Source organism: Durio zibethinus, chromosome 6 (genome assembly GCF_047325235.1).
Source record: "Durio zibethinus cultivar Kanyao isolate XHJ-2024 chromosome 6, ASM4732523v1, whole genome shotgun sequence".
Lineage (NCBI taxonomy): Eukaryota > Viridiplantae > Streptophyta > Magnoliopsida > Malvales > Malvaceae > Durio > Durio zibethinus.
The window spans coordinates 1,487,279-1,508,074 of NC_143167.1; the positions used below are offsets into that span (position 1 = coordinate 1,487,279).

Here is a 20,796-nt window from a genome sequence, read left to right on the forward strand (position 1 = left end):
ATTGCTACTATATCAATTGTTTTTAATTAAGTGAAATAGAAAGGTGTTTTATATAATATACTTAAATTATAATTATAATATACTACATATAAAAAATAAAAAATTTTGAGTTAGTCTAACATTTCATAAACCAAAAAAATATATTTATTCATATTCAATCACTCATCAAAATCAAATTACCAAAAAATTATAAAAAATTTTTATAGTGAAAGAGATATATGAAACTTATTTGAAAAAAGAGATGGCTTTAAAAAAATTATAGGATGATTGTAATCTAGTTAGATTTTTTTATTAATTTTTTAATATTAATAAAAAGATGGATATAATAATCTTTTTATAATTTTTTTTTTTAACTTTCCTTTCCCTTGCTTTTCCTCTAAATTGAGATATTAAAAAAATTGGATTTATAAGAGAAACCAAAGATTATTTGGTTTTCACCTCTTTCACTTTCTTTAAATTAAAAATTTATGTAAACAAAAAGAGAAGGTTTTGTTTCTTTTACTTTTCATTACTTTACTTTTTTTTCTTTCCTTTCTCCTCAATCCGAACACACTATTAAGGAATAATTCAATAACAAGAAATGGAGACAATACACAAATGCAAACATGGGAAATAACTCCTTTTCTATGCTGATCAAATAGCCATTTCCATGGTAGAATTTTGAAAGAAGTTACCCATGTCATTATGATTACACGACAATGGCTATAATCCAAATAAGAATACTAAAGGAAATTATGTTAGAACCATGAAAGAAAAACAAGTGATAAGCTAAGGAAAGCCAAAAACTATTATAGCACAAGAAATTTTAGCAGGGTAAAAGTTCTTGTTCAAACATGAAAGAATGAGTAGGGGATTGCCAACAAAATCTAGTGGAAATCAAGATAATGTGAAAATTTTTAATTTTAAATTTAACAACGATTGGTTTGACATAAAATAAGAAGATAGAAAAGAACAAGACATTTCACCATTAAGATAAATAATTTGACTTGATTATGCAAGATGATGCGGGCCAGCAAAGGATTGCCACCAATGATGAAACCTCTGTTGTTACCATAACTGTTAACCACTCATTTGACTTCTATGGATTTGGGGAATAAAGCTTTCAGGCTTGATTTTGATGCCAATATGCAATTAGCAACTAAAAAGCCATCAAAAAATCAAGGTAAAATCCAAATGACCAAACAGTAAGGCATGGATGGACTACAGCCTCATTTGGATTTAATTAAAGCTCCAGTGTGTTACGTTTTATTACTTTTTCCCTTCAATCTCACCATGATTCTTATTTGGATAACATCAATGATGATGAGTTTGCTAGCCTGAATCACATTGATACATCAGTTGAAGACTGGACTTTTAGGGGTTCAGTGGATAACTGATATCTCAACAAGTCTTTTTTATCCCCATTATTTTTTTTTACATTCCTATCATGCCTTTAAATGAGTTTTTATTTAAAAAAAAAACTTAAAATATGTTTTTTCTCACTTATTTTTCTCTCTTTTCATTTTTTGTCACCATCCTAAATTTTTAACCATAAATTGCCTCCTCTTTCATATTGCCACCCTTTGCTATTGTCACTTGCTCCATTTCCCCTTGCCTCTATCACTTGTTCCGTTTTCTTGCCTCTTTAAACTTCCATCGAAACTGTAGTTGGTTTCAAGCTGTTTGACGAACAGGGTTGTAAGCATTGAAAGGTATGATTCTTTTGCTTTTTTACCTAAAATCAAGATTGCTTTCGATTTTTTTATTTAATTCTATCAGTGAAAAAGAGTTTTATACTTTTTAAGAAATATGAATATTTAGTGTAAGAGTTTTTTCCTAAACAAGAATAATTTAAAAACTTTTTTACCAAAAAAAGGTACTTTTAAACTTATTTCCTTTACTAAGACATTTTAAACTAAGTAAATCCTAATCAGAGAGATAAAAAAGTATCATTATGTATATCTTCTTGGTTTTTTATTGCTCTCTGCTACTTTTTATTATCTATTTATCTCAATTAGGTTTTGTTTGTTCACGAAATACCACTGTCCACTATTTTTGCATTCAAATATTTTATCATCTATATTTTGTAGCATAAGAAAAAGATGAAACGTCAAGATCTTTCATGAATAAATTTAATTTAATTATTTTGCTTATTTTTTTATATGAGCAAGACTAAATTGTAACTCGATTAAAATCTGAAATTTCATAGGATTTAAAATATTTCAAAATCAAATAAGTATTGTTAATCATTAAAACCAAAATTTTATTCATTAGGAGATTATAACACATGGAATAGAGTATATATTCTTAGTCTCATCCCAATCATCAAACCAAGATACAACTTGATTTTGAAAAGCCAAACTAGAATAAAACATAGCACAAAAAACCATCCCCTGCAACAAATAAAGAACAAATCGAAATGCAAAATTTATCCCAACCAGCAGTAGAAAGAATATAGTTCAAAGTTCTTCTTATGTTGCTTTTGTTTTTATGAATGCATTAAAAAAAGTGTTCTCTTTACTTTATGAATATAAACCACTTTTTTCATTATATGTTGGTTCTATCTTTCTTTTTTGAACTTGATATTAGTTTATTTCCTACTAATATATTATGTTTGAAATACTTTGATCAATAATTTATTAAATTTGAAATAATAATAGATGGTGAAGAGAAGAAACAATGTCAAGGGTGATACTATCTTAGTAACCAAAGCTACTTGGGATGACGAGCTCACAATGATATTTTGTGAACTTTGTGTGAATGAAGTAAATACTAGTAATAGATTAACAACTCATCTGAAATCTAAAGGGTAGGAAAATGTTATTTCCTTTTTTAGATCTAGGACACAAAAAAGTTATGGAAAATCTCAATTAAAAAATAAATAGGACACATTAAAAAAAAGTGGAGATTATATACTGAGTTACTTAAAAATTCTTTAGGTTTAGGATGGTGTCCTTTTAAGAAAACAATTGATGCAACTGAGGAATGGTGGGCTGAAAAAAATGCAGGTTAGTGTTACTTATTTCAATATTATAATGCATTAAGTTAGTTAAAATTCTTATTGATAGTCATCTTTGAAATTTTGGAGATAACCTTTAGACATTAGAAAATTATGTAAGAAACTAACAATTATAAAGTATTTAAGAAGAGAGGAATTGAGCCACAATTGAATGAATTGATGTGGCAAATGTTTGGTGACACTATGGCCACTGGAAAGCATGTATAGGCACTTTCATCAGATGTTTTTCCAGGTGGAGCTTTCAGGGAGGATGCTACACCTATAAAAGGGCTGGAGATTCAGATGAACATGATATTGAGGTTGCAACCGATGATGACATAGATGAAAATACCTTTTTTGACACTTCTAATTGAGGCAAACGGGTTCTTAGAATAGTACAAAATAAAGGTAAAAAATAAGTTCTAATGAAAACATCTATAGAAAAGACATTGACTACTCAAATTGACAAAATTATGTGATAATATGAGTAACCAAAGAAGATCAGTAAATAAAATTATCTTTCCTCATTCCCCATATTCTATTTCAGATGTAATGGATACATTATGAGCTATGAAAAATGAAATCCAAGAAATAGTTATCTATATGTTTTTGGCACCAAAATATTTCAAGTTTCGGTAAAGCAAGAGGTGCTCTTGAATTTAGATCCAAATCTTAGGGCTTGGTGGCTTCAATGTGAGTATAATGAACAAAATGCTACTGCACGTTTTTCTTCCTTGCTAACAACACCTTCATGTGGCTTTCAACCATTCCAACAAACACATCTACCACCACTACCATATTCATCTGGTTCTCATGGGTCATTACTGTGAAATTAAAGCAAGTGATTATATTCTTTGGTTTAAGAACTATCAAAATATGGTATTATGATATTTTGAGTTATTGTGAATATATGTATGTATAAGTATGTTGTATGTTTCTTTTGATGTATGGTTACTTTAACTTGAACCCAAATGAAACGTGGTAATTTGCTTTTGTTAAGGTATCTTATATTATATATTAGTGTATATATGTCATATTATGGGTTATTTATGATGCAATGTTATAATATGTGAATATGTTTTTTTTTTAGGTTATGGATGACTTTAATAATTTGTATGAGAATTTTGTGATGAATCATGATAACATTGAATTAAATGAAGATCATCAACAAAGAATAACCACAATTGTTGCACAAGTTGAGCAAAATAATTATTATGGTGTGGAAGATAATGGAATTGTGGCATAGTGGTGCATCATGAAACTTATTTTACAAAACAACCATGTATGAATTCAAATTTTATTGGAGAAAAATGCGTGAGAGAGATATTAAATGGGCATAATAATGGTTGTATGACCAGTTTTAGGATACTAAAGAATAGATTTTATAGTTTGTTGCATGATTTGCTAATAAGTTATGGTTTGAAACATGGGAATATATCTGTACTAGAGAAGTTTAGCATTATCATTATGCATTCTTGGACATAGGCAAACAAATTTTAACATAAGAGAGCAATTTCAACGATCTGGTGAAACTATTAGTCGAATTTTTTCTTATATGTTGAATATATATGCTCAAATAGGAATAGATATGATTAAACCAATTGAAGGTTAACTTGTGAAAGTACCATCTCACATTCGAAATGATATAGATATTGGCCACACTTTAAAGTAAAATTTAGAGATTTGAAATAAATTTGAGATAAAAGCTATTAATGATTTTATTCTTATTATTTCTATTTGATTGTAGGATTGCATTGGAGTTATAGATGGAACTCATATAAAAACTTGTATTTCTCCATCCCAACAAATACCTTACATTGTCGGAAAGGTGAACCAACACAAAATATTATGGCAGCTTGTGACTTTAATAAGTGCTTCATTTTTTCATATCCTAGTTGGAAAGGTACAACACATGATAGTCGAATTTTTTTTTCAAGCACTTAAAAGGCAAAACTTGAATTTTCCATACCTTCCACCTGGTTAAATGTTTTATATTATTTACCAATTACTTAAAATAAATTTATATTATTTTTGTATATAATTTTATGTTCAAATTTATTTTTGTTTAAAATATATATAATTTTTGTAATTGGCATTTTTTGTAGGTAAATATTATCTTGTGGATATAGGATATCCACAAATGGTTGGTTTTTTAAGACCATACAAAGGGGAATGATATCATTTGCCTGATTTTCGTCGAGGTAATCGTTGTATATCAAATAAAAAAGAAATTTTTAATCATGCACATTTTTCATTATGTTTTATGATTGAACGAACATTTGGAGTATGGAAGAAAAAATGGCCAATTTTGCAAGATATTCCAAGTTATTCATTTGAGAAGCAAGTTCTAATCGTAAATGCAACAATGGCTTTGCATAATTATATTCAAAGACAAGCTGGATCAAGTGATGAAGATTTTAGAGAATTTGACATTATGCCTAACATGCCAACTTTTACAAATAATTTTGATCAAGGTGAATCTAGTTTTGTTAATTGTAGAGAAAGTGATCATGAAATTACAATGTTAAAAGAAAGAATAGCGCTAGTCTAATGGGTTTGTCTTCCCATGCACCCTAGTCTATGACATAATTCTAATAAAACTTTGTATGTTTTATAAAGTTAATTTGTTTTATTATATTAGAAAAACTATTCAAGTAAAACTCTAAAAATATTTTAATGGTTGTACTTTTGTAGTAATCTTTGTTGTTTTCTTGACTTGCTATAATTACATAAATATTCAAGATAAATTTTCACTTATACATGAAAAAAGGAAATGGATTTTTTTTGTAATATTTTATATATTTTTAGACTTTTATAAATTGAAAATGAGCCGTCATTATGTTGCAAGTCCATTGTTTTATAAATTGGAATTTTTAAATGATGATTTCTAATTTTTTTTTCTTCATTTTAGTATTTATTTCAAATTTTAATAAATAATTATGTTTATGTAATCAAATTTCTTAATTGTAGTAAAACATTTGAGAAATAAAATCATTATTATAAATATGATATTGAAAGTGTATATAAATACATCAATTTAGAGCAAATTTTAATAATAATTTTAATATTTCTTAACTTTAATATACTATTTTAATCTCAAAAAAAATTTGCTATTTATTAAATAAAATTTTTAGATTTTAAATGTTAAATAACATTAACATATATACATAACAATATTTCTCAATATTTAATAATCAAAGTATTATTTGATATAAAAATAGCTTTACTAATTTTTAACTTATTAACAAAAATATTATTTGATATTAAATAATTAAATTTTTGTAATTATTTATTAATTTAAAAATATTAAACATATATTATAAATTTGTTATACATAAATTTTAATATAATGTCCTTAATGGTAATTTTTTATTTTTATTATACTTCATCTCACCATTACTACTGCTTTTGCATCCAAACATATATCTCACCATTGATTTTAATCTCACCGTTACAGTACTCAATCTCACATCTATAGTAACTAATCTCATTACCACTACAATTTTTAATCTCATCGGAGCCAATCTCACCGCCAATTCAAATGGACCCTCCTTCTATTGCGTCAAAACCTATCTTGTCACTAGAGCTTTTAGATTAAATTTTCCACCATAGTCATATTTTCTGGTATTACTCATACTTTTTTTATGCTTAATGTATAGTGTACTTGGTTTATTTTATATTTTATATTTTTTCTTTTTTATTAAAATTTTTTTAATTAATTTTAATGATTTTTAATGTAATAAATAAATTTTATTACAACAAATTAATAAATAAGCATGTTTATAATTAAGTGATTAATTAAAATAAATAACTAAATAAATAATAAAGTACATAAATATTTTTATTATACTTCATCTCACCGTTACTACTACTTTTGCATCCAAACACATATCTTACCATTGATTTTAATCTCACCGTTACAGTACTCAATTTCATCGCTATAATAACTAATCTCATTACCACTACAATTTTTAATCTCATCGGAGCTAATCTCATCGTCAATCCAAATGGACCTTACTTTTATTGCGTCAAAACTTATCTTGTCACTAGAGCTTTTAGATTAAATTTTCCACCATAGCCATATTTTCCAGTATTACTCATACTTTTTTTATGCTTAATGTATAGTGTACTTGGTTTATTTTATATTTTTTCTTTTTTCTTTTTTATTAAAAATTTTTTAATTAATTTTAATGATTTTTAATATAATAAATAAATTTTATTACAACAAATTAATAAATAAGCATGTTTATAATTAAGTGATTAATTAAAATAAATAACTAAATAAATAATAAAGTACATAAATACTGTTAATTTTTAATTTAATATGAGTAAATAACTTTACTTTAATGATTATTAAGAACATTAAATATAAAAGTTATTATTTTTCAAAGTTTAAATAAATTTATGATATCAAAATTTTAATCTAATATTTTTAATAGTAATTTTTTCTCATAATAATTCACTTCATTGTCACATCTATTTTTATATTCAAATATATATATTTTACCATTAATTTTAATTTTACTATTACAATAATAAATATTATTTTCACTGTTATTTTAATCTAACCAGAATTAATCTCTCTATCTATCTAAATGGACTCTTAATTATCCAAAAAAAATTGATAGTTTTTTTCTTGTGAAGACCCAAAGTTATGATAGTTAAAATCATCAATTATATGTTTTTATAGTTGTAAAATAGATTGTATTTTATATATTTTAATCTTATTAGTTATGTTATCTCTTTCCTCCTTTTAATATATGTGCATTATAATATAATGAAATTATTATTATTATTATTATATTTTTAATAATTATAAAAATAAAATAATAGTCATGATATTAAATTAAATTGAAAAGCTAAACTAAAATTCAAAAAGCAAACCAATATAAAAAAATCTAAAAATAAAGGTCCAAAAGAGAAATAAATATCTAATCCTTCTATTTTGATTTTTTATTTAGAATTAAGTAATATTGGTCTTCAATTTTATGAATTTTGGGGTAATCAATTGTCTTTCAACTCATTCAAGCTGTTGCTTTTCATTTATTTCCACTAAAAATTTAAATTTTTTATTTTGACTTCTATGATGTTTAATAGTCAAGTCGTCCTTTTTCTTTGTTATTTCTTGCAATTAAATAATAATAATTTTATAAATATCATTCCATGAAATTAAATTACAATTATGATAGTAAATTGTTACATTGTCCTCAAAGTAAATATGTATTGATATTTCACTTGTTTTTATGTATAGTAACCAAAATGCTTTTTTTTTTTTTTTAAATTGATGACTTTCATTTTTTATGACTTTCACCTGTTAATCGGTGATATTCGTTAAGCTTTGAATTAATATACTATGATTTACAGAATTAAATCAAATAAATTTTATTAATATTCATTGTAGAAATCAAATAATAATAATATAAAAAAGAAAATAATGTTTTATAATTGCAATTAATCAAATTTAAGTTTCATGTATAGTCCACAAGGACAGAGCTAGGGATAAGGAAAGACCAAGATTATAATGTCACCCCCAATTTAATTGCAATTTTTAAGCAAAATATTTTCTGTTCTTTCTTGTTAAATTGGGAATTGAATTTCATGGTTTTCATCATTTGATCATCGACTTTTTTAATTAACATATTAATGGTTGTCACTATTGTTTATCATTTGTTTTTTACTCTGTTTATTAAAAAATTTATTTAATCTTTAATTTACGTCAGACTTTCACCCCCAACTAAAAATTGTAGTTTCGTCCTTGATAGTGTTGTCATGTCGAAATGAATGCTAATAAAAAATTTTAGTTCTGGCCCGTATTTGAGTTGTTATGTTGAAATTAATGCTAGTCGAATTTAAATGGATTTTCAAAATTTTATCAGTATTAATAGATTTTTGTATACAAGTAATTTTTTATTTGCAAGTATTATAATTTAAAATTTATTATTAAAATTAAAAAATTAATATTTTATTAATAAATTATTTAAAATTTAAAAAAAATTTATATAAATTATTAAAATTAAAATTTTAATCATTAAAATTAAGAATGTACATTCGTATACAACTATTAGCTAGGTTCTTTTTTTTCAACACGCAAACTTTCATGTGTACTGAAAACATCTAGATCCGTATTTTCAGGTTTTTATGTGCGAGTTGTCATGTAAATCCATTTCTTTTTGTCCTATTTGAAGGGTTAAAGATTTGGTTACTTTTATTCCAAGTTTTCAACACAGCTCAAGTAGCTAAAGAAAACGAATATTAATGCATTAGGTGGCTAGAAGATAAAAGAGAGAGATCAACTCAAATTCGTTTTCAATAATTTCACCGAACACTGCAAGAGAACAGATTGATAGATTTCCTCTGTTAAATCCACATAGCAGAATATGATCTCAATGTTCCAAGCACTATATCAACCCTGTTGTACATGTTGAATGGGAAAATACAGGTCTCTCAAACTTGAAAATGACAACATGATTTATAGAGACAAGTGTTAAAGCTGTCCACCTGGACAATAATTCAGCCTTGTAATGCATGGTTTATCATGTTCTTTGGAAGGAGATGCTATTCACTGTCACCCCTCCGTCAACACAAATAATCTGTCCTGTTATGAAGAGGCTGACCATGTAGTTGAGGTGCCTTATGCATCATTTCTATTTATTTATTTATTTTTGCCGAAGTGATCTTATGCATCATTTTAAGATTGGGAATGGGCCTGGGTGCTGTTTTCTTGAAACATTCCAGGATAGAGGAAGCAATTCACTGTCATCCCCTCATCGATGCAAATAGTCTGCCCTGTCATAAAAGAAGCCGCTGTTAGGCACAGGAATCCCACCAAGGATGAGATTTCCTCTGGCTCTCCAACCCGTCCCATCGGAGTTCGGGAGATGATAGCTTCCTAGAAATTCTCAATGAACTGCAAGAAAGGAGAATGAAACCAACAATAACTGAGATATTTCAACCAGAGGAAAACAATTACTTGCAACATTGAAAGTATTATACAGTTTGGGGAACAGAATTGCATGCTCTAATGAATTGTAACCTATGCAATTTATTTATGGAATCTTGCCATAGTGGTCCAAAATATGTACCTTTTAATTATCTTAAAATATAAACAATCAATATTCTCTTTGAATATCCTTGTTGATCATTGATCTGAATGGTATCATGCTGATATAAACATAGAGAAAACATGGCGAAACAAATATTTTTACAGATTCTGTAAGGGGAGTTCGGATGAACCAAGGTGCAACAGAGTTAACCCTTATATTGTCCTTTGCCCACTCATATGCCAAGTATTTTGCAACTTGTTTCATGGCTACTGAAAACAATGGAACTAATCACATCTCAATTCAATCTTCAAAGTAAAAATCACTCAAGTATGCATGCAGTAGAGGTTTTATTTGGCTAGAACAAAAGAATACTATACCTATTGTTGCTCCATATACAGATCCAACATTTAGTGATACCACGCCAGCAACTGAAGACAGAAACACAATGTTTCCAGCCCCAGAAGCTTTCAAAAGAGGATATGCAAGTTGGCAGAAGTTGTAAGCAGACTCAAAATTGGTCCCCATGAGAAATGAGAAATCTTCATTTGTCACTTCTGAAGTCGGCTTCAAGAAAGTTGTCCCCACATTGTTAATTTAAAGCCACACCATTTCAATTTGGCGTATTGGAACCATAAGTTTCTCATTAGCAACAACTCGGGATGCATTAATGTAAGTCCTAACCTAAGATCATTGTATGAAAATTAAAACACCATATATGAATAAAAGAGATTAGGTTTACATATTTGGGCAATAATTGTGAAATCGTGGAAACAATGTGATTTCTGAATTGACTATGGTCTTTCCCTTCGCTTTTTTCTTGTTAGCAGTTTCTTAATAGGTAATTACTGTATATGAGAAGTGAAGAAGGGACTTTAACCTTATTAATTAAATAACCATAGTAATCTCTCCATTAAAAGCTTATCAAGTTAAAAGCCTACACAACTGTTATACCACACTAAACTAGATATGTAAAACTCACACTTAAATAATCATATTAAATTAATTGAGCTCTTATACTTATCTTGTATTATGACTAAATCTATCAATCAATTTTATTAAATTAAAATCATAAATTAATAATAACTCACTTACTTACAGAAAACTCTAGGAGTTAATGCAAAATAGCAGTTATTAGTCAGTACAGAAGAAAGAAACATAATTGATATGTTAACTCACAAGGATGTTAAGATTCGATCAAATTCAGAGAAGACAGTGTTTATTAGCTTCTTTTTTTGGGCCTTAGATTATACATTACAGACTGAACCAGTAACCTGGAAACCCTTTGCTTCCCAGTCAAGTAGGCATTTATTGAGGTCAGTTTCAGTCCTGGAGCATGTGTGTATTCTTGCGCCAAGTTCAGCTAATTCCTCTACCATAGCATACCTGATCATTGCAGTTTTTATGATCAGTCAAATTATCAACTTCCTCTAGAGTCAAAGTCCTTTCTGGTTGTCTTGGTTTTAGTATATAATTTAGTTTTTATCATTTTTGTATCATTCTAATTTAATTTCTTGTTAATTTATTTTTCTTATGGTAGATCATTAGCAGCGTACATTACAATATTTGAGTTTGAAGATTTTTTCTTTATAAACTTGTAAATGTTTGAGATTTGAATTTTGTAATATTTCACAAAACCATAATAACATGAAAAAGAGAGAGAAGGAGAAACCACGTATTACCCTATTCCTTTGGTTCCACCAGTGACAAGAGCAGTCATACCATGAAGTGACCATCTGTTTTTCCTGCTACTCCTTCCATCTGTTGCCTCAGCTGTTCTTACTTGTTTTTTCTACCTAGTTAGCCCTTCCTTCTTTTGATCTATTGGCTTCAATTATTGGAGGGGAGAGGGTTAGAGGGGTTCTTTATTTTGCCCTGCCACTCCTTAATATTAATAATGAGTTGGTAGAAACCTACATAATTAAGATCATTTGCTCGAGCGGGGATTGCGTTCATTACTTTATATATATATATATATATATATATATATGTATACATGATGCCAAAATGTGAGGGCAAGATTCTGTGTTGTATTACATCTTTGTATGCATTGGGGTAGAAGCAATTGATGTAAGTGCTGATGCATTTGGAGCGGAGATGTGAAATATGATAGAAAAACTAAATAAGAGAAGAGAAAAAATAGAAAAGAATTTTAGTTTTGAAACGTGAAGAACATTTTCTTAAAGGTAATTATTATTTAAGATACAACAAAGTCTCAAACTCTCAAATCAAAATTAGTGAAAATAGTTATACTGAAAATTTTGTTTATAATGAATGAACAAATATAAATTTTTATTCAGATGATTATGACTTTCTGCATAATCATGACTTTCATGAATAATAATTTATTTATATTCAAATAATTAAGATCATTTTTCATATGATACTTGTTTCTATTCGAACATAATTATTTAAAATATGAATAAAATTAATATAAAAATTAATTTTATTCATCAATAATTAAATTTTCTATCCAATGTGGATACGTTATATTCTAAACTACCAACAGTCTTCCACTAGTTTGAAATGTTGGTGCTTAATTTTTACCTTTCACACAAATAAATATTATGAATACAAAAATGTATCTCTCGATTTAAACCTTCAATTAGCATATATATCTTAAAATTCTAATGAAATTGATGGTGTCCACAGATTAAACATTAACTCTTAGTATTAAAATTAAAGATATAACACACATAATACTTATTTATTCTTCTGTCAGAGGTTTATAACCACTTTTAGCATTATTATGACCATGTGCTTATCCTATTCATAAATATTTACAAAAGAAACTCTAATTCTTCTTGTTGAAGCGACACCACTTCTATATTTATATAAATGGAGTTTCCATTATATCTCATTGCTTTATACATTTTAAACTCATTAAGAGTATAAAAACTCATCCTCTCCACACAATGGATCACATTAGTTTCTAAATTTTGAATGAATTTTACTAGTTTTTAATAGACACATAACAATAACTTATTTTTATCCATTAAACTTTATAATTAGAGATTACTAATTCAAAGTTAGGTTTCAATTATTGGTGTCTAATAGTAAGGGTTTAAATCCATTCTACTTATAATAATACTTACCAAACATTTTGAAATTTAATTTTTTTATGGTAATTATCCACACTTGAGATTAAATATCTAATATAATCATTTCAAGCTAATATATCCAAAAAATAAGTGAGGGAAAGAGAACGCTTAGGGAAGAATTCAATAAAAAGAAAAAGAGACAGCTAGGACGCAAATGCAAACATGGGAAATAACACATCTTCTATGCCGGTCAAATAGCCATTTCCATGGCAGAATTTTGAAAGAATTTACCCATGCCATTATGATTACACAACAGTGGCTATAATCCAAATAAGAAAACTGAAGGAAATTATGTTATACCAGTGAAAGAAAAACAAGTGATAAGCTAAGGAAAGCCAAAAACTATTATAGCACAAGAAAGTTTAGAAGGGTAGAAGTTCTTGTTCAAATGTGAAAGAATGAGCAAGGGATTGCCAACAAAATCCAGTGGAAATCAGGATAATGTGAAGCTTTTTAATTTTAAATTTAACAGCGGTTGGTTTGACATAAAATAGGAAGATAGAGAGGAACAAGACAAACTAAACATGTTAGGCTAACTGGCGGTTTCTAGTAATTTTTTTGGTAGAAACCATTTACAGACATGTCACCATCAACACAAATAATCTGACCCGGTTATGTAAGATGATGCAGGCAGGCAAAGGAATGCCACCAAGGATGAAACCTCTGTTGGTGCTATGCATGTTAACTTAAAACAATCTAACAATACAGTAGATATTAAATAGGGAAACAAGCATGTAAGCTATTACGCTAAAGAATGGAAGTCATTGCCTATCACAATCATAATCCAGCTGTATTACTGTGAAAATACAATCAGGACTCAGTGCAAACTATAAAAAAGATCTGAGAGAAAAAGAAAATTACTTGTTCAACGAAGGATGTTCTGATGTACCAAGGTTCAATGCATAAAACAGATCAGACCACCCAAGCGAATTGAAAAGGAAATTTTGGGTTTGAAAAGAGAGGAACCACACGAAAATGGAGATTTAGTGGCTGTTTTTTAGTGGCATTTTTTTTTTAAATAAACACTACAAAGTTCCGTATTTTTATAATATTAGAGGTATTTTTTTATAAAATACCACTAAATTTTTATATAACGGCATTTAGATTTAAAAATGTCACTATGTTTGTTAACCTAAACGCCATTATATTTCTTAAATAATTCTAAAAAAATTAGAGGAGATTATTGAAGGTGTTTTTGATAAAAAAAAAAACGTATTGAAAAATCACAAAAAAATGAAAGGAGATTATTCAATATATTTTTGGCTAAAAACGCCTCGCATAATCCCCTAAAAAAATTAAAAAGGATTATTAAAAGTGTTTTTAGCCAAAAACACTTTAAATAATCCAAAAAAAATTTGGTGGAGATTATTGAAGGCGTTTTTTTTTTTCAAAAATGCTTTGAATAATCCTAAAAAAAAATTTAAAGGGATTATTGAATGCGTTTTTGGTAAAAAAATGCCTTGAATAATTACACTTTTTCACTGTTAAATTTTTCTTAAAGCTGCGAGACCCCTTTTTTGCTTTTCTTTCTACTACTCATTTCTTTTATTTCTGCTCATTTTGAGTCACTTTCTTCTCATTTTTTGCTTAAGTTTTAGTGATTTTGGGGTCAATTCCATCTTCTTTCCTTTCGTTTTTGCAAATTTCAAGTTAGCTTTTTTGTATTTTGGGTCAAATCCTTAAACTTTCTATCTAATTTGTTGCGTTTTTGCCACCGTTCAAGCTCCATTGATAAGCACCATTTCAATATTGGCAATTGTCAATGTTTGGCCATTTTTTTTCTTTTTTTGCCAATTTATTTTGTTATTGCAGTTTTAAGTTTGGTTTTATTTTGTTGGTGAGAAAAATTCAAGATAAAACAAAAAGTGAAAGAAATAAGATTTTTCTCTGAAAAACTTGAAATTGAATATTGAATTTAGTTATAAACACGAATGAAATTTTAAGTTTAATTTTTTTTTCAACAGAATATTTTTGACATTACTAAAAACTTGTTACTTGTTAATATGAATTTGTTGATCATTCAAGATACTTAGGAAACCATTCTGAAATAATCTATTATGTTTTTTTTATCTTATCTTGACATTTGTTTTGTTTGTTTTTCTAGATTATAATGTTTGATAAAACGACTTAATCTTACTTGAAAAGATTCGATGTAATAAAAATCATCAACAACAGAAGATAGAGAACCAAAAAAAGGCATTTATAGTCATTTGTGAATACTGTAAAGTAAAGTATTTGTCACATACTTAATCTTCCTCTGTTACATTGTAGGTTTCTAGATGTATGAATATTCGATTAAAATTTATATAAATTTTTTGTTGATGTTATCTCTATTCTTTTTTTGCATTGTTTAAAAAACATGATATCAATGCATGACGCGCAATACGTTTTTTTTTTGCATTGTAATAGGTTATCTCTGATATCATCTTGTTATTATTTTTTATTTAATACTTAGTATAATTAAATATGTTACAGTTCATTGACATCTAATTTAATTATATAATTTCGGTCTGATAATGTAGTAAGTATTAAATGGATAAAAGTTTGATGCAAAAGTGAAGATTAAGTCAATAGGTTCTTGAGCACGCTAGTGACCAAGGTGAAAAAAATCTTTCATCAAATAGTATTGTTTCAAATCTATGTAGTCATCAATTCCATTCATTTTAGAATTTTGGTTAATATACTAAAATAATTTGAATGTTATTGCATGTATTAAACTTTGTATTCCAGCCATATCGAAATAAATTATGTATTTATAATATTCAGTTTATAAATTTAAGTTTGTTTTTATTTCTTTTAATATTTTTATTCAATGATAATAATCAATATTAAAAAAAAAATTTAAAAAATAAATTTATTAATTTAGTAGCGTTTGTGCTTAAAAACATCACTAAATGCTAATGTAGCGATACTTTTTATTATAAACACCACTAAATTTAACAGTATTTTATAATAAAAACATCACTAATTTAGCAATATTTTTCTAAAAATGTCACTATTTTTCACAATACAAGTATAGCTGACACTCTTACTGACATTTTTCGTTAATCTTTTAGTAACGTTTATAAACACTACTAAATATGAAAAAAAAATCTCACTAAAAACCTAATCTCCTGTAATGTGTTAAGCTGGGGTTTAAAGGAAATAAAAACGGGTTTTGGGTGTTCTTCCTTTATTTGAAAAGGATGTATCTTTTGACACTTACAAAACTGATAATGCAAATTTTGAACATCAAGACACCAGTCTAGGAAAAGACAAATAATCTGCATAAGAACAAAGATTTTGATCGTAATTTACTTTGTATTTCTTCCATTGGAGCATTGGAGCTGCTGCTCCATAGACCATTCTTATTTGCTTCTATATATCCTTGATCATATATATAACAGTACTAGTGTACTACCAACAAAATAAACTTGGCTGTTCTTCTTTTATTTGACTTTCTCATATTACAAAATGTTGTTTGGCAGATGTTTTTCAACTAAACTTACCAAGTCAACGTGACAGTTCCACTATCCTTAAAATAAAGTCTTGGTCACACAAAGGAGGTGCATATTTGGAGTTTACTTGATGTCTTTCTAAATGTCATCCCTCAGGACATAATACATGAAAAACATATATAGAAATAAAACTTGGAGGTTTTATTGAAGAAAATTAAACACTCTTTAATTCAAGAATAAATATTCGTAATATGATTTTTTGTAAAATTCTTAATATACTTTCTCATTAGCAAAATGATCACTCTTTTATTTGCTCATTTTTTATGAATTTAGCCGTTGCAAATTGGATATACATAACATAGGTGACCTCTCAGGTATCCACATGGCAAAGAGAGAACGGATGGTTTTATAGATTAATCTTACCTCAGCCAGCTGCTTCCATCTATGTTGGCTGTTGCTCTATCCAAACAAGGGTAAGCACATACGTATGCATTGGCAACACGAAAGGCCAAATTTAATTATGCAAGAAAAAATGTTGAATTGTTCAAATTCATGTAGCCAACAAAAGCTTGTTTGGTGCCAATGAGAAGGAATTTTTTTTGTGGAAAATAGTATTTTATTTGAGCAGAAAAGAAAAAGAAAAGAGAAAGAACGTCAATAGTTCCTATCCTGACAAGTAATTAATGTAAGAAAAGCATCGTCATCTTCTACATACCGTGGAAATAGAAAAATTAATGCGATGAATAATAAGATTACTTTATTTGGATGAACGATAATTTGATAAAATTTAAAATAATAATAAAAATAAAATTAGTTATTATAATAATAAAATTAAAATTAATAAAAAAATACATATTTAAATGTAAAAGTAATTGTGTTAATTAATAAATTACAATGAAAAGAATTCATTAAAAATATTAGATTAAAAATTATATATATAAATTTCAAGTTATTTAATATTTATAAAATTAATAAATAATTAAAATTTTATTCAATTAATTTTATAATAAAAAATAATTATAATAGTAAATAATTAAAATTTAATAAAAAAATAAAAATATTAAAGTGTAAGAGTATTTTTGTATTTACAATAAAAATTAAAAGAAAAAAACGTGAAAGAAAAAATGAACAAATGGCCGACATACAACACCATTTGAACCGTTCAGTGCAATCCAAAAAGATATTTACGTATAGATTGACATAAATTTCAATTGCAACGAGAGTTATTGTTAATTTCAAATGCAGCCATAATCGTCATCTTCTATCATGAAAATAGAAAATTTTATAATGGCAACCCAATATTGGTAGCCAAAATCACATCTCCATATTTAATTTGTCAGTGACTGCATTACTTTGATTTATATATATATATATGTTCTTTAAATTTATAATTCTTTTTTTTTAAATTATATATTAATTAATCAAAATTGTAACATATCATAATTCCAACTCGTTTTCAACTCGCAACAAAATCATCATAGATTCTTTACCATAAAAATGTAGTAGCAGCTAGTCAAACATTGCTTGGATTCTCAAGTTATTGGACCAATCTTATATAACGAATATCTCTCAGGTTTATCCACCGATATATAAATCATGTTGTTCAAAATATAATTGAAATAGTCCCAAAAAGATATTGTCTAAACAAATTTATTAAAGAAAGACTAACCGCTGCCCAATCTTTCCTTCCAAGATAAAATATATAAAAAAAAATTATTTTACGTTTGTATTTTGGTATTGTTGTCCAAATCCAGGAAGTTACAGATCATTTCAGTTGTAGTTCCAGGGAATAGCAGGCCTCTATATATAAAAACGCCTTCACTATCTTCCAGTTGACCACGTCTCTCCCTATCTTTCTTACAAGGGGCTAAATTGAATGGAGACTGATCAGCCTGCACCGGAAAACCCAAACCAGGTATCCTCCGATGAACAAGGAACAAGCCCTGCAGCTGCAAGGTCCTATGACTGCACTTTTTGCAAGAGAGGTTTCTCCAATTCACAAGCCCTGGGAGGCCACATGAATATTCATCGTAGAGACAAAGCCAAGTCCAAACAAGCTTCACCAACTGAAACTACTCAACAATCTTTGGACATCCCTATGATTATCCCCTCGTATTCTCCGAATCATCGGAGCTCCACAACACAGCCTATAGCGGATTCTAAGTCTAGTCAAGAAAGAAATAGTTCCGGAAAGTGGCCTTGGGTTATTCAGGATGATGATGTTAAAGAAAGAGACAAAACCTGCCTTGTTGGATCAGAAATCAGGCAACTGCCTTTGTTTGATAAAAAACCATCAATAACAGATCAAAATCCAAGCAGTCAAGTTCAAGGGGGCAGTGAAAAAGGCTTGTCGTCAAGGCAGGGCTCATCAGGGTCGGAGTTGGACCTTGAACTTAGACTGGGTTCTGAACCTCAGGATTCATCGCCAACAATGACTACCATAAAGTTCTTTTAACTTCAAAAAAATATCATGGTACTTATTTTTTTCCTCCCTTTGTTATTTTTTTTAATTGTTGGATGATGATTATGCATATTAATATTTAGTCATAAACATTTTATGATTGTATTATTATTTTTTCCAATTTCTTCATTTATTTAGTGTTTACCTGTTCAGAGTTGAGTTATCAAATTCTAGTGATATATTTGATTATGTGTTTTGCAATGGCATCTTCTTCTTCTCAAATCTTATTTCCAAATATATAACAGGAATTTATGTGCAACAAAGAACATTGAAATATTGGTGAACGTTCTTTTCTTCTTTTTTTTTTTTTCAATTTATTTGTAACAAATAACATTTCAAACACTCGTTGTAAGATAAAGCCAGGTTTTGCAATAGAGATTTGACATCCTTGCTATATTTTGTTCTTGTCCAGTATCCATATATCTGCTTCAAACTCAATTAAAAGCAAGTGAAACAAAAAAAAAATGTAAAAATTTGTATGGGTGTCTGAAATGCGTCTCAATATAGAGTACAATAACTAGAGTTTCTCTTGAATTGTACGTCATCATATATAGAGTAACAAATTATGCATGTTTCTTTGGAACTGTCTTTTTTTCCTTGGTTTGATAATATGCAAAATATTATGGTTCAAATAATAATGATGTATAGCACTTTTCAAGGAAAAAAAAGTTGATTTAAATTTTATAGCAGCATTTTATAGATAGAAGAGTAAGAAATAGATATAATGTTGCTATAATTTTCAAGGAAACAAACTTTGAGGTAAATGATATAATCATAGGGGATTCTATGATCTAGATCCTCAAACGGTGATATTCTAGGGTTTATTGAAAACATTAATGAAAATGATTAAAGGAATTCCATCTATGTCTAATGTTTCCCACATTAATCCAAACAGAAGATTATAAACAAGTGATTCTTGTCAAAAGCTGACAGTTCTAACAACAAGTTTTAACTTTACTAATATAATTATATTGACAGAAGGCATATAATTATTGCACGCTACTCAACTATCAGATTCAGAATCAATATATGTAAATTTGCATCTAATAGCATTGAATAGCTGAGTGATGATGACTGCTGATGAAATGTGAAATTCCAGTTTCTCCAGTACCTTCCATTTGTAGTGTGCTGGTTCTTATTTGTTATCAGATATGCTGGCCCTTAAAAGATTGTGAAACCTACAGCTGGTTCCATCAAGAAATTATACTAGCTGCACTTACCATCTACTGGGATGGACAAAAATTCAGGAGTTATGTTCAATTGTTAATCCTATATATATAAATGAGCTGTCCTATCGGGCAGCCCGTTGTAAAAATAACACTAAACAGTATTTTCTCTTGTTCCCATTGCATGGAAGAGTACAGGAAATGACAAATAATTCAAACAGCAACGGCCTAAGTTCACCTCTCTAAAACCCTGGAAATGCTTATATAACTATTGATTGTAGCCTGCCAAAGTATAGGTGCTAGCTTGTTAATAAACTTCAACCATATTTGGCTCCTATATAGAAGTATATTAATAATTTAATTATTGTAGCTGTTATAACGTATAGATCCGTTGATTTATCACTAAACATAGATTTTAGGAAGTCACCATCAATCTTTTTTATTAAGGTGTGATTAGTCACCTGATTGAATTTATCTTATTTAAAAAGCAGTCTCAAAATTGATTTAGGTATCTTTAAATAGTATATTTTAGTCCACGAAACTATATTTTAAATTTGAGAGTACAGTTACGTATTAAGAAGGTTGTAGCTAGTGATGGCAACGGGTCGGGGCGG

At 27.9% G+C, this 20,796-nt stretch overlaps 2 protein-coding genes and 1 pseudogene across 2 annotated transcripts; 1 reads left to right on the forward strand and 2 right to left on the reverse strand.

The window, feature by feature from the left end:
• Positions 1-9,278: 9,278 nt before the first annotated feature.
• Positions 9,279-9,863, reverse strand: LOC149518326 (tropinone reductase homolog At1g07440 pseudogene; annotated as a pseudogene).
• Positions 9,864-10,086: 223 nt separating this feature from the next.
• On the reverse strand, positions 10,087-11,737 carry LOC111285656 (tropinone reductase homolog At2g29170-like). Its single transcript, XM_089761535.1, has 5 exons — positions 11,700-11,737; positions 11,280-11,403; positions 10,627-10,701; positions 10,398-10,584; positions 10,087-10,289 (listed from the first exon to the last, which is right to left on the reverse strand). Exons 1-5 carry the CDS (start codon positions 11,735-11,737, stop codon positions 10,087-10,089), a joined length of 627 nt encoding a protein of 208 aa, XP_089617661.1.
• A 6,321-nt stretch (positions 11,738-18,058) lies between these two features.
• On the forward strand, positions 18,059-19,374 carry LOC111286001 (uncharacterized). Its single transcript, XM_022875754.2, has one exon. The coding sequence runs from the start codon at positions 18,432-18,434 to the stop codon at positions 19,008-19,010; it is 579 nt and encodes a 192-aa protein (XP_022731489.2). The 5' UTR covers positions 18,059-18,431; the 3' UTR covers positions 19,011-19,374.
• The last annotated feature ends 1,422 nt before the right edge of the window (positions 19,375-20,796 follow it).